This window comes from Olea europaea, chromosome 9 (genome assembly GCF_002742605.1).
Source record: "Olea europaea var. sylvestris chromosome 9, O_europaea_v1, whole genome shotgun sequence".
In the NCBI taxonomy this organism is placed as follows: Eukaryota; Viridiplantae; Streptophyta; class Magnoliopsida; order Lamiales; family Oleaceae; genus Olea; species Olea europaea.
Genome location: NC_036245.1, coordinates 4741495 through 4753556, shown reverse-complemented (window position 1 = coordinate 4753556; position 12062 = coordinate 4741495). Strand labels below are relative to the sequence as shown.

General features: G+C 33.5%; 2 protein-coding genes across 2 annotated transcripts; one reads left to right on the top strand and one right to left on the bottom strand.

Moving 5' to 3' along the window:
• The first annotated feature begins 385 nt into the window (after positions 1-385).
• LOC111399469 (WD repeat-containing protein VIP3-like) lies at positions 386-5387 on the top strand. The gene is made up of 2 exons (XM_023026779.1): positions 386-809; positions 4554-5387. The coding sequence occupies exons 1-2, from the start codon at positions 471-473 to the stop codon at positions 5184-5186; spliced, it is 972 nt and encodes a 323-aa protein (XP_022882547.1). The 5' UTR covers positions 386-470; the 3' UTR covers positions 5187-5387.
• Positions 5388-6217: 830 nt separating this feature from the next.
• Positions 6218-8255, bottom strand: LOC111399848. Its single transcript, XM_023027341.1, has 3 exons — positions 7998-8255; positions 7286-7411; positions 6218-6614 (listed from the first exon to the last, which is right to left on the bottom strand). The coding sequence occupies exons 1-3, from the start codon at positions 8253-8255 to the stop codon at positions 6570-6572; spliced, it is 429 nt and encodes a 142-aa protein (XP_022883109.1). The 3' UTR covers positions 6218-6569.
• Positions 8256-12062: the final 3807 nt, after the last annotated feature.

Here is a 12062-nt window from a genome sequence, read left to right as displayed (position 1 = left end):
GAATTCTATAATCTTTCTCTTAATGCCCTTGTTTGGTTCATATCTTTAAAATTATTGTCTCTCAAACTTATTTTAATTATACATTCTCTAATAAATTAATTTTACATGTGACCAATAACATTTTCCTACATTTTCAAAAATATCACTTTCAATAAAAATCTATTCTAAAAAAATCTACATCAGACAACCAAGACAAGAACTATATATAAGAATGAAAGTCTTGAGACTTCAGACCAGATGGAAATAAATTTTCCCTTATTTTGGCATATTTGAAATTTTGGCAAATTAAAGGGTTACATTTTCAAGAGGATGAAAATTGAAGGGGCAACGTGCAATAACAGGCTTAACGACCAAATGTAAAACATAAAAATAAACAATTTTTCGAGCGAAAAATCAGTCAGTTACTTCACTCCAAATCTTCAATCAAATACCTGAGCTAGGGTTTTACTGCTCCCTGTACCCTCAAAACCATGAAACTAGCGCCTCTTAGCACCGTTGGGAACGCCCATGACGATTCGGTGTGGACGGCGGCGTGGGTTCCGGCCACCGATGAGTCGCCGCCGCTTCTCCTGACGGGATCCCTTGACGAGACTGTCCGTCTGTGGAAGCCGGAGGGTCCCCAGAAGCTCCAGACTAACACCGGTCACTGCCTCGGTGTGGTCTCTGTGGCCGCCCACCCATCTGGAAGAATCGCTGCCTCTGCCTCCATCGATAGCTTTATTAGGGTTTTTGATGTTGCCACAAATAATACTATTGCAACCCTCGAGGCTCCCCCTTCTGAAGTCTGGCAATTACAGTTTAATCCCCAGGTATAAATTAGTACAACTTATGTAGAAACATTTTTGCATCTCTATCGTTATTATTCCGTGTGCCAATGAGCCAAAAAAATGGAGAAAAAAAGGATACATGACTATGATGAGATGCAGTAAGTGTTCTAATCACGAGGAAAGAAGTCAGTCTAGCAAAATACGAACATTAAGTGAATGAGTTTGTTCTGGATTGGGAAAGCGCTATTTAATTTTTTGGGTTATATGTTTGTAATTGCTCATGCCTGTGGTAGGAGGGATTGCGGGAATGGATAATCATTTATGGATAATCTGTTTATTGTTTCATGCCTGTGGAGGATGGGATTGCGGAAATGAATAAACGTTTTTGGAGAATCTGTTTTATGGGATTATGTATCTGGCGTGCAAGTGAAAGGAGTAAAAAATTTGTTGTTCCCTGTTAATAATTAACTAACTTGAAGTAAAACTATTTTCTGTTTTATGGGATTATGTATCTGGCATGCAAGTGAAAGGAGCAAAAAATTTGTTGTTCTCTGTTAATAATTAACTAACTTGAAGTAAAAGTATTTGCTTTTTATTTTGTGGTTTTTTTGTGTACGAAGAAATAGATTTGGTTTTTATTTGGGGAAGTAATTATACTAGTTGTGTCTCTTATATTATTATTTGGAATGAGATGTGGGGGTTTCATGTGTTAATTGAGTTTGAGCAAGCGATTTGTTAGCCCAAACATATTTGGACAGCCAAGCAAGTAATAATTGCACCAGAAATCAAGTTAAGCTGTAAACAATGGGATGATTATTGAAAAAGAATAAAATTAGAGATATTGAAGTAACATGTGGGTAAATAAGTGAAAATTCGTTTATTAATTCACATCTTTCTAGCTGGATGTCTTCCTCCTTTTATGGACACTATTTATACCAAATCAATTTCAAGCGCCCAGTTAATGGAGGACTTCAAGAAGAGTAATGGTGCAATAATGAGTGTTGTGGTGAGGTTTCCCTACGTATGGGTGTGAAAGCAATTTCCCACTGAATGCTAGAGCTAGAGAAATGATCAGTTCCCTGTCAAGTCTTAACCTTTTGAAATTGACACGGAAATTTGGGCTTAGCTCATGTTATTGAACTTAGATTTTAATATTATGTAATTAGATGCTAAATTTGCTTGAATATTCAGCTATAATTTTATTATATTGGCTTGCTTAATTTTTACAGTTTTCTAGCTTAGTTGACCTCTATTTTTCAGTGATGACTTTTGTTTTATAAGGGCCAGGAGTGAGCCCTGAGTGTTGAAATGTAATAGGGAGATAGTGAATGATATTTTATGAAAATATCTCTAGTTTTTGTTTCTTGGTTGGGGCTTGAAATTAGAACTCCTTAGCTAAATAAAAGAGCTTGAGCAGATTTATGTTATTTTCTTGAAACTTCAAGCTTCAGCCTTCTTTCCCTTTTTTGAATTTAGTTTTAGTAATCAGTATTTACAATAAAGTTCTCAGCAACTTAAGATTATTACTGTAAGGTTGCGTCAATTGGACCATTTTGTAATTAGAGCTTTTTGACTGATGAACTTGATGCAAATGCAGAATTCATATGAAGATTCAAGTACGTGAAGAGAGAAGGACAAAAGTAGAGAAGTTATTTGATGGATTAAAGTAACTGGGAAAAAGTTATGAAAATGACTAATAAAAATTTTGGCATTCACTAATTAAAATCCTTGAGAAGTTATTAAAATGTTCAATTGTCTTAAGCTTAGTGCATAGTGGTTTTGACTATATAACAGAAGGGCATGCAATGTTTTTAACGAAAAATTAGAACTAATGAAAAAGGTATAGGTGTGATTCACCTACAAATAAAAAAAATGAAAAGATGCAAAAATCAGTTCAGGAGGATGAAACAGTATACACCAAATTCATGGATATTCTGTGGGAGTCAGTACATTTATCTCTAAATTGACAACCATATGAGAAAAAGTTGATCTCAATCCTTGAGTTATTTTTGTCCCCATCCATGAGAGCTTCATTGACAATCTTCCCTATGCTTCACTGTCTAATTTGCATCTTATTTGCATCGCTTTCTGATATTTATTTCTCTCCATGTTCTTTCTTTTTTCCTGATTTGGTCATCAATGTTTTGCTAGAAGTCCAACTGGAATTAAAAAATGCCAATAATGTGACGATCAACACCTTTCTATTATTTGCATGTCATGTTTCTCCAAATCTTTAAATTTATAAAGTACTTATTGGACACTTGATGCTTGGAGTACAGCATGGGATCGTTGTCTAAATGATGTATGGATCGCAAATTAAAGAAGTATTATCAAAGATGTTTAATATGCTTTGAAACTATTTCAAATGGATTTGATGCTTTATTTTGAGCAATGTTTATTATATTAGACACCATGTAACCATAAAAATTAGTTTTGCATTAATGCATGTGTAGAGGTCCTGATTTCAGACATATACTTGCATTAAACCTGTATTCGAATTCAATTAATGTGTTTTGCCTGTAAGGCTTTCAACAGGCCTATTCTCTTATGCAAAATGTAAAACTTGCATTTAACTAACTTCTGTTTTAAGCTATTTTTAGATAATGCTGTTTTAAATAATTTTAAACCACCTTTGACAACAATTTATGGTCATTGTTTGATAATATTTCGAAGCCCTATTAGTGCACGAGTTATCTGGTTAAAACTTATTATTATTCGACTTTATCTTCTCTATTGTGGAGTATGTGAAGATTTATGCCCTGTCATGAATTTCTTAATGTATTTATGATTTTCGATATGCAATTTTTTTCTTGTTCATTATAAAGATGGAAAGAAAAAATTGTTTTGATGTTGAGGATCTTGACTAATGAAGTTGTTTATGTTGAATGCCTCTGCTGTGTGATAGTGTGTTGCTGTCTACTGTTGTAGCTCTCGGTTTGTCAGATGAATTTCAATATTAATAGGCCCAATAACATTTCTAAATGTATAGATATACAAGTGCTGGAAGTTCCGGGACTTCTGGCACTGGCCCATTTTTGATACTTATGTGCTGGTGGATGTGAAGCATTTTGTAATTCATTGAAACTTGCATTGTTATTCTGAATTATTTGACTTTGTAATTCTTATTTCTATTGATCTTAATGGTGCTCATATGAAAAATATTCTGTGATGTTTTTTATCATGTCTGATGAGGACATGATATAGCCACTCGACAGGGTCGAGTTTTCTCTCCCACCCAGGGAGAATTGATGAGGACATCCAATTTTAATTAATTTTAACAATTTTAATTATTTTAGTTGGAATTTAGGTTATTTTAATTTTATGGACTTGTGTATTGGGCTTAGCCCTAGGTTTGCATTATTTTTCAGTATTTAAACCTATCTTACATTGTTATTTGAGATGATGAATTTGATGAATTAAAGAATTGGTTTTGCAGCCGTTTTCCCTCTCTTCTTCCCCTCCTCTGTATTCTTCTTCTCTTCCCTCCCCCATCCCTTCTTGTTATTCACAGATTTATTAATCTCCCTACATCAATGTCTGCATGGTTTTCTTAAGACTAAATTTAACAGAGACTTGAGATCATTCTAATAGGCTTATAGATTATAATTCCACACAGTTGTCTCTAATATGGCCCTAATCTAATGTGCAAGAAAGACGATTGAATTCTATATTTCTGTGTCATCATATACTCACCGCATTTCTAAATGCTGCAAACTATTCTTGTTGGGTGATTAGTGTCTGAAAGGTAATTGACTTGGCCATTAACTTCGTCTTTATCTTTTCAAGGGTACCATACTGGCAGCAGCTGGAGGTGGTAGTGCATCAGTGAAGCTGTGGGATACTGCTCAATGGCAATTGACTGCAACACTATCAGTTCCTCGACTAGAAGGCTTGAAACCCTCAGAGAAAACTGGCAGCAAGAAGTTTGTTCTCTCAGTTGCATGGAGCCCTGATGGTAGACAAATTGCTTGTGGTTCAATGGATGGAACCATCTCAATTTTTGATGTGACTCGTACGAAATTCCTACACCACTTGGAAGGCCACAACATGCCTGTTCGATCTCTTGTGTATTCATCAGCACCTCTTGATGCAAGGGTCCTCTTTTCTGCCTCAGACGATGGCCACACCCATGTTTATGATACAGAAGGTAAAACCTTGATTTCATCTTTGTCAGGCCACTCTGGCTGGGTTTTGAGTGTGGATGTGTCCCCCGATGGAATGGCGATTGCAACGGGCTCGAGTGACCGGACTGTTAGGTTATGGGATCTTAAAATGAGAGCGGCTGCACAGATAATGACCGGCCACACAGACCAGGTCTGGTCAGTGGCATTTGGCCCTCCTATAAAGACGGATGTTAGATCTTGTCTGCTTGCTAGCGTGTCTGATGACAAGAGCTTATCTTTCTATAAATATGCTTGAAAATTCAACCCCTTGGGTTCTCTTTTGGAAGCATGTAGATTGCTCTGATTGTTGTCGTAACTGTCCTCTTTACATTCCCGCTACCATTTGTAAGTTAGAACGGAATTTGTAGTTCAATTTTTGTATAAAATGTCACTCTTGCAACATGTTAATATTTAGAATGTTAATTTGTCTATCAACAAACAAGAGGTAGATTTCAAGGTTGTTCCTCTCTTATATTTTATACGCTTGGCATATTTATTAGGGTAAAAATTGAAAATGACGTGAGAGATATTAGAACGATAAATTGAACACAATTAAGGAATCATGTAATGTTGAAAATAGATTTATGTGAAAGGCAATTCTAATAGAGTTTTGCTATGTTAATATTCAGGATGACTTTCTGGATGACAGAATTGCCAAGTGGCAATTCAATCATCCAGAATGTCACCCTATTGGTTAAAGTAGGAAAACTGATTCTAATAATAGATTCAAGAGATTCGTTTGACCACCTTATGTATTTGAAAATCCTTGAATTGATCCATCATTTGAACTGTTGCTAAATTCATGGGCAATCAAGAGATAACACAGTGAACTAAACTTTGGTAATAGTCAGAGGAAAAAGAAGGTAAAAGAAAATTTTGTTATAGTGGTCTGCGAAATTGAAGCAGCCTAAATCGAGATAACGGTATTGTGGCGGAGCAATACATGCATGAAAATATCACTAGGGATGAGATACATACTGTGTAAATTTAAAAGAACCACTTTACAAGCCTAAATATTTTGAGTTTGAGATCTTCTATCCAACTTGCTATCCACTAAATAATTCATTGACACATCATTTTAAATTAATATATCTAACTTTTCTTTAACTGGTACTTGTGCTTAAAAATGTGTTACAATGAATTATTCGTGCACAGCAAGTTGGACAGCTAAATTTGGACAGTAAAACTCAGCTCAAATATTCAAGGGATAAAGATAGCATAACATGTAAAATGACCAGAAGAAACAGTTGCAGATTTCCAAGTTTGCATATATCTTATTATAGGTAGAGATTCAAATCTTTAAACCCTATGCACATTATATTATCTGCCCTGAGAATATGTACACGTTGCAGAATGCAAAATTTCAGTCTTACGTAACATGAACTAAATGAAAAATTGAAGATAAAATGTCACTGAAAAGAGTGCAATTTCAGAACTCAAAAGGGCATCAATGGAGTCTTGTATTGCTCGAGTATCTATTACGCACATTCATGACAGATCCAAACTCTGCCTTCCTTAATCTCGCTATAATGATAATCAATCTTCGATTGCGTAAACTTCAATCCATGAGATGTACTAACAACTACCTTCTTATCAGTTCGATCAATGATTCCACTATCCCAGAGCTTAATCAATGCCATCAGTGCAACCCTAGTATGCGGGCATACAAACATCCCAGTCGAATCTGCCAATGTCATAGCATTCATCAGAGCCGGCCCTAACAATTTGGAGGCCCTAAGCAACAAATTATGTTGAGGCCTGTACTTTTTTTTTTCTTTTTTTTTCCACGTATAGCAATATTTGAATAAAAAAATATATCTATATTTAAATGAAAACATTTTTTTGATAGGTATTAAATGAAAACTTTGTACAATCTAAAAGATAGAATTGCTAAATAAAATATCACTTACAACCCAAGAGATTAGACTAGCATACATTATATTTAGTCTTCTCACATTTTGAGATGCATTATTAGTAATCAAACAACTCAAATAATGAATATCAATTTCAACTCCAAAGATAAAAAAAAAAAAAAAATTCTTTGCCATAATAGTAGCAAAACTTTAAGAAAGGACTGCATTAACTATAGTCTCTAGTCTCTCCCTTTCCCTCTTCCCAGCAACAAGGGACCCAATATTTCCTTCCCACCCAACAATATCAAATATTTAGTTAAGAAAAAATAGAAACACTTAAAAGTAAATTAATGTGAATCTCAGCTAGTAATTTAAAGCTTATCGGCAAAATCTGATTTTGAACTTATAAACAAACAACAGAATGAGGCATGACTATATTTGAGAGCCACTGTATGTCTATCTACTCTCTTTGGTAAAATTAGCACACAGGGGCATTATATACCTGGATTTTCAGCAAAGCATCACTAGAAATAGTACAAGAATTTCCTGAAGTCGAAGGATGCATATTTAAATCCATTGATGCAGCATGTCCCGGCAAATGATGACCTTCCAACTCCTCAGATACTCCCTGTCAAGTTTCTATAGCTAACAAGGTGAGCAGAAGGGTGTGTTTGAATTGCCCCCATTTACATTGAAATTTTGTGAGAAAAAATATTTTTTATTGGTTAAGAAACTGCAATTCTTTAGATATCAAACACTAATACAATAAGTAGATAAAGAAATACAACAAAGTGCACAATAGCCAACATCAAACCCTGGGAAAATAAAAAATGGATCCTATACTCGTTCACTTTTACAATTCTACTCTTCCTTGGAGCATGTTTCAGATCTCAATTCCAACCTCGTATAAACATTTCTGACGTTTTATCCCCCTATCTCTACACTAAACCATGATTGCACTGTTTATTTAACTCAGATTTTACCAAAAAAAATTGAAAAAGGAATTAGAAGATTAGAAGAAGAAGACAAAAAATAAAAAATAAATCTTTCTGGTCGAGACATTTAGCTATTTAACATCAAACTAAACACAAACAAAAGATCAATCCGAGGCTAAAACAATTGAAAACCTATCCTTTCGATCTATTATCTCTATTTCCTATCAAAACAAGCAAAATAGAGATTTTAATGGTGGCGCATAAAGAGGAGAAAAGGACCTGATATGATATAAAAAAAGGAAATCCGGTGTACGAGAGGCGGAGATTGGGATTTTCCACTGCGGTTTTGGTCAGTTGGAGCTGGAAATTCTGGAAGCGGGAGCTGGAAGTCGAATTGATTACCTTTTGCCATTTGAAATAGATACGGTTTAATTGTGAGAATCTGTTGAATTTGGAGGCCCTGGGCCCAAGCCGAAATCTGGAGGCCCTAGGCATTCGCCTAGGTGGCTTGGTCCCAGGGCCGGGCCTGGCATTCATCAATGCATCTTCGGTTGCATCTCCATGATTCCATTTGAATTCTTGAGCGCATAAATGTTGGATTGAAACCCACAAGCATGTTGGATGGTTGACAAGTAATAAAAATTGACAAGTAATAAAAATCAGTTAGTTTCGAGTTTATCATTCCCACGAAAAATAAGGTCTAATATCTAGTTTAATAGTTTTTATCAAATTGAAGTCATGCAACATCAAAAGAAATAATTTGTACGTTTTCTATACTAATCCTAAATTAAGAAGCAAATAAAATATTTATCTAATTTGTAAATGTTTGTATTGGAATCATGAATCCCCATTGTCATTTAATTTAATTCTTAATTCGTAATCTAGTAAATTCATGCATTCAAGAAAATCGATAATCCACTTTTATTCAATATTTTTTTCCAAGATATATTAAACCTATGTTTAATACGATCCGACCATATTCCTAATCCGAATTTATATGAAAAGCATGCATTGATTTATATAATTTATTACACATTATTGTGCATGCCATAGATATTATTTCTAATACATATTGCCCATGTATTGATTTTGCTGTGTCCTAGATTTATTGTTAGTATTCTTACGTTACAATAGGCAATTTACTATCTAATTGGTGATCAAATAGTTCAATGGGGATGCAAAACTAATTTATAAAATAAAGAACTATTAAACTAATTGTTTTGAATTAAAATATATAAAAAGTAGGGTTCATTATTCATCCAATACAAAAGAAAGAACTTAGACAACCATCAAATTATTAAATAATACAAAAAATAATGAAAAGACATCACCCGAATCGAAGAAATATGGAAGAAGGTAGAAAAATCGACATTCTAGAATGAAATCTTGATTTTGAATGGATAATTTTCAAAAATCTAGTACAGTTCCTTTGACACTGATGATCTAGCCTCGTCCTTTAGCTCCAAAATAGATGAAATACATAGGTTTTTGGGACTAGAAAGATCTCTCTACGTCCTGGACGGATTGTGGTACTTAAAGGATGTCGAAAAGATTGTTAGTAAAGTAGAGTTTCAATTTAAAAAGGGAACAAAATATCGCCTAGGAAAAGTACTATGAGGTCGCATAGTAAAAATGGAAGTGGCCATATAGAAGAAATCATAGATGGTCCCGGAAGCTCCGGAGGCATAGATGCAATTGCATCTAATTAAACATATGCAACTACATAATAACCTTTAGTAATATTGTCGTATCTTTTTTTCTCGATATCCGATTAAAGTGATTCAAAATGCATTGGAAAGATAATACAAATGGCTAGATTCTTCTATAGATATTATTTTTCCAATTCGAACGTTTGAATTACCAAAAATGGGTCTCAAGCTGAGATTTAAAATCTGAAGCCTAATGTGATAATACTTTGATTATATTTCATTCATTAGACTTCTTTCTTCATCCAATTGACACCTAACACTCTCGAATCCTCATCGTAAGGTTTGACACAATTTTTTAGTAGTTGCACTTTATTCTCTGAACTTCGCTTCAGCCATTTTCTCTTGCAATCTTGTTCCTTTATATTCCAATTGTATCCAATTAAATCCTTGATATCTTCAATTTTCATTTAGTTGCCCGTCTCATCTATGAATTATTTGCAATTTAGTCCTTAACTTTTAGATTTCGCCATTTTCACTATTTTTCATTCATTTCTCCAATTGTTCATCAAACATCGAGATTTACCTACAAAATGCAATACAACACAAGTTAGGTAGTATTTTGTCCAAAGAGTAGTAAAATATCATAATTTAGGATCTCGAATAAGTGTTGAAACTACATTTATCAAACCTCCAAATTATAATCCTTGTTTGTCCTCAAACAAAACTAAAACCTAACAAACACACAAACACATCATGTTAATTATCTAGTTGCCAGTCAATCAAGCAATGCGAAAAAATCTGTTGTTTTAAAGTCAACCGACTTTAAACAATCCACACAAGATTTTTTTCATATATGGAATCTCCATCTATCTCCATATCTTCTTAAAACAGTGAAATCTCCCGACATATGCTAATATTTGGTATAAGGATATAGAATATAGTAGTTTTGGATTTAGAATCTATATATGGTCCACTATTTGGACCTATTCAATTATGAAATCTACTCATTCCTACACAATGCTTAACTTAATCTACGTGCTCAATATATATCAAATTTCACATGGAAAAGCAAAAAATTAACCATGGCATGCAACCTTTTCATTATTCATAGATTAATTCATAGTTCAATATATTTCTCATTCCCAACTAGGCCAACTAACTCACGCAAGCACACACAAATAAAATATTATTGGAATTTTTTTAATTTTTTTTCTAATATTTAAAGCAATAAAATACACACAACAAAAGAAAACTCATGCTTTCCACCATAAACTTAAACTAGACATTATCCTTAACGTCTTAAATAGTAAGTCTGCATATAAAGGTTGGGAAAGAAAATTAATAAAATAGTCTCTTGATATGGTGTAAAATTCAATGGCTAGCTTTTCTTATTGCTCCCATTGTCTCCTCGATCAATGTTAGTTTAAGTGTTCCGTGATTTTATGTTCCTACACAATACAGTTAAATAAAGTATTAAAGATATAAAAGTAAAAAATGGAACGTGCGTTATTTAGTTCAAACATCTAATAAACCAACTAATTTATTGATGATATAAGGAGAAACGGGGTGTGGATGAGGAGTCCCTAAAATTGGATAAAAAATAATCTAAATTATCTTAAATTATTCTAAATCTAAAAAGTATACATTAAATATTTCAATTTAATGAACATAAATATTGTTACATCAATATTTTGATTGTCCAGATAATGCTCGAGCCACAATATTAGGGTCTAAGCCGAGCTTGGCCCTTGATATACGACGTAAGTATAAATTTGACAAGCCGAGCTTGTAGGCAGTGGGCTCGAGCTACCTCTACTTGGCCCATTGCCACTACTAGGACTTAAGCTAAGTGGTGATAGAAGAAAAGTGATTGTATGTTGCAACTTTTGAAGAATAAAGGAATGGATTTATTTTGTAGTGTAGAATTAGGAAAAGTTTTGACTTCTTATCTTGTGAAAACCATAAAAGGATAATTATGCTATTTAATTAACTAACTAAAATCTAATCAATTGATTCCATTAAACAGTCCAATTCCTAATTTCTCTTGTTCGGCTATTTATAAAATTAAATTAATCATAACTTAATGTGAAGAAATATAAATGTTTTCAAAAATAGAAAAAAGTCTTAAATCAATTTACATAAAATGACAAGTTATCTAAAATAATTAACTTTGATTGACATGTTGATCGTTTAGGACGGTCAATGTATATGCCACTGCAAACACATTACTAATCACAAATAATAAATTTATTAAATAAGAAATAAATGTCAGTAAGGTAACATCATAATGACATAGAACTATAATGTAAAAGGGACATGTAGCATTACAAGAAATGAGAATGATCTACGAAAACTCACGTAACTATCAACTCAATTGTCAAACTTAAGCGAGTAAGTACAATCCAAAAGATTTTTTGATTGTGCACACACTACACCAAAAAAAGGTTTTTGCAATGACCAAAAAACGTTGCAAAAGATTTTTTGCAGCGTTTAGCGTGTGTTGCGAAGGTCAGTGTTGTCGTTGAGGGAAGAATTTTTGCAACGTTTATTCTAGCTTTTGCAACGTTTAATATACGTTGCAAAATCTCTCTTTTGCAACTTTTGTTCAACGTTGGCTTTTGCAACATTGAACAAGCTGTAGGTCATTTTTTTTTTGGTAAAGTGATTCACATATATCAACCACAAAATATAATAG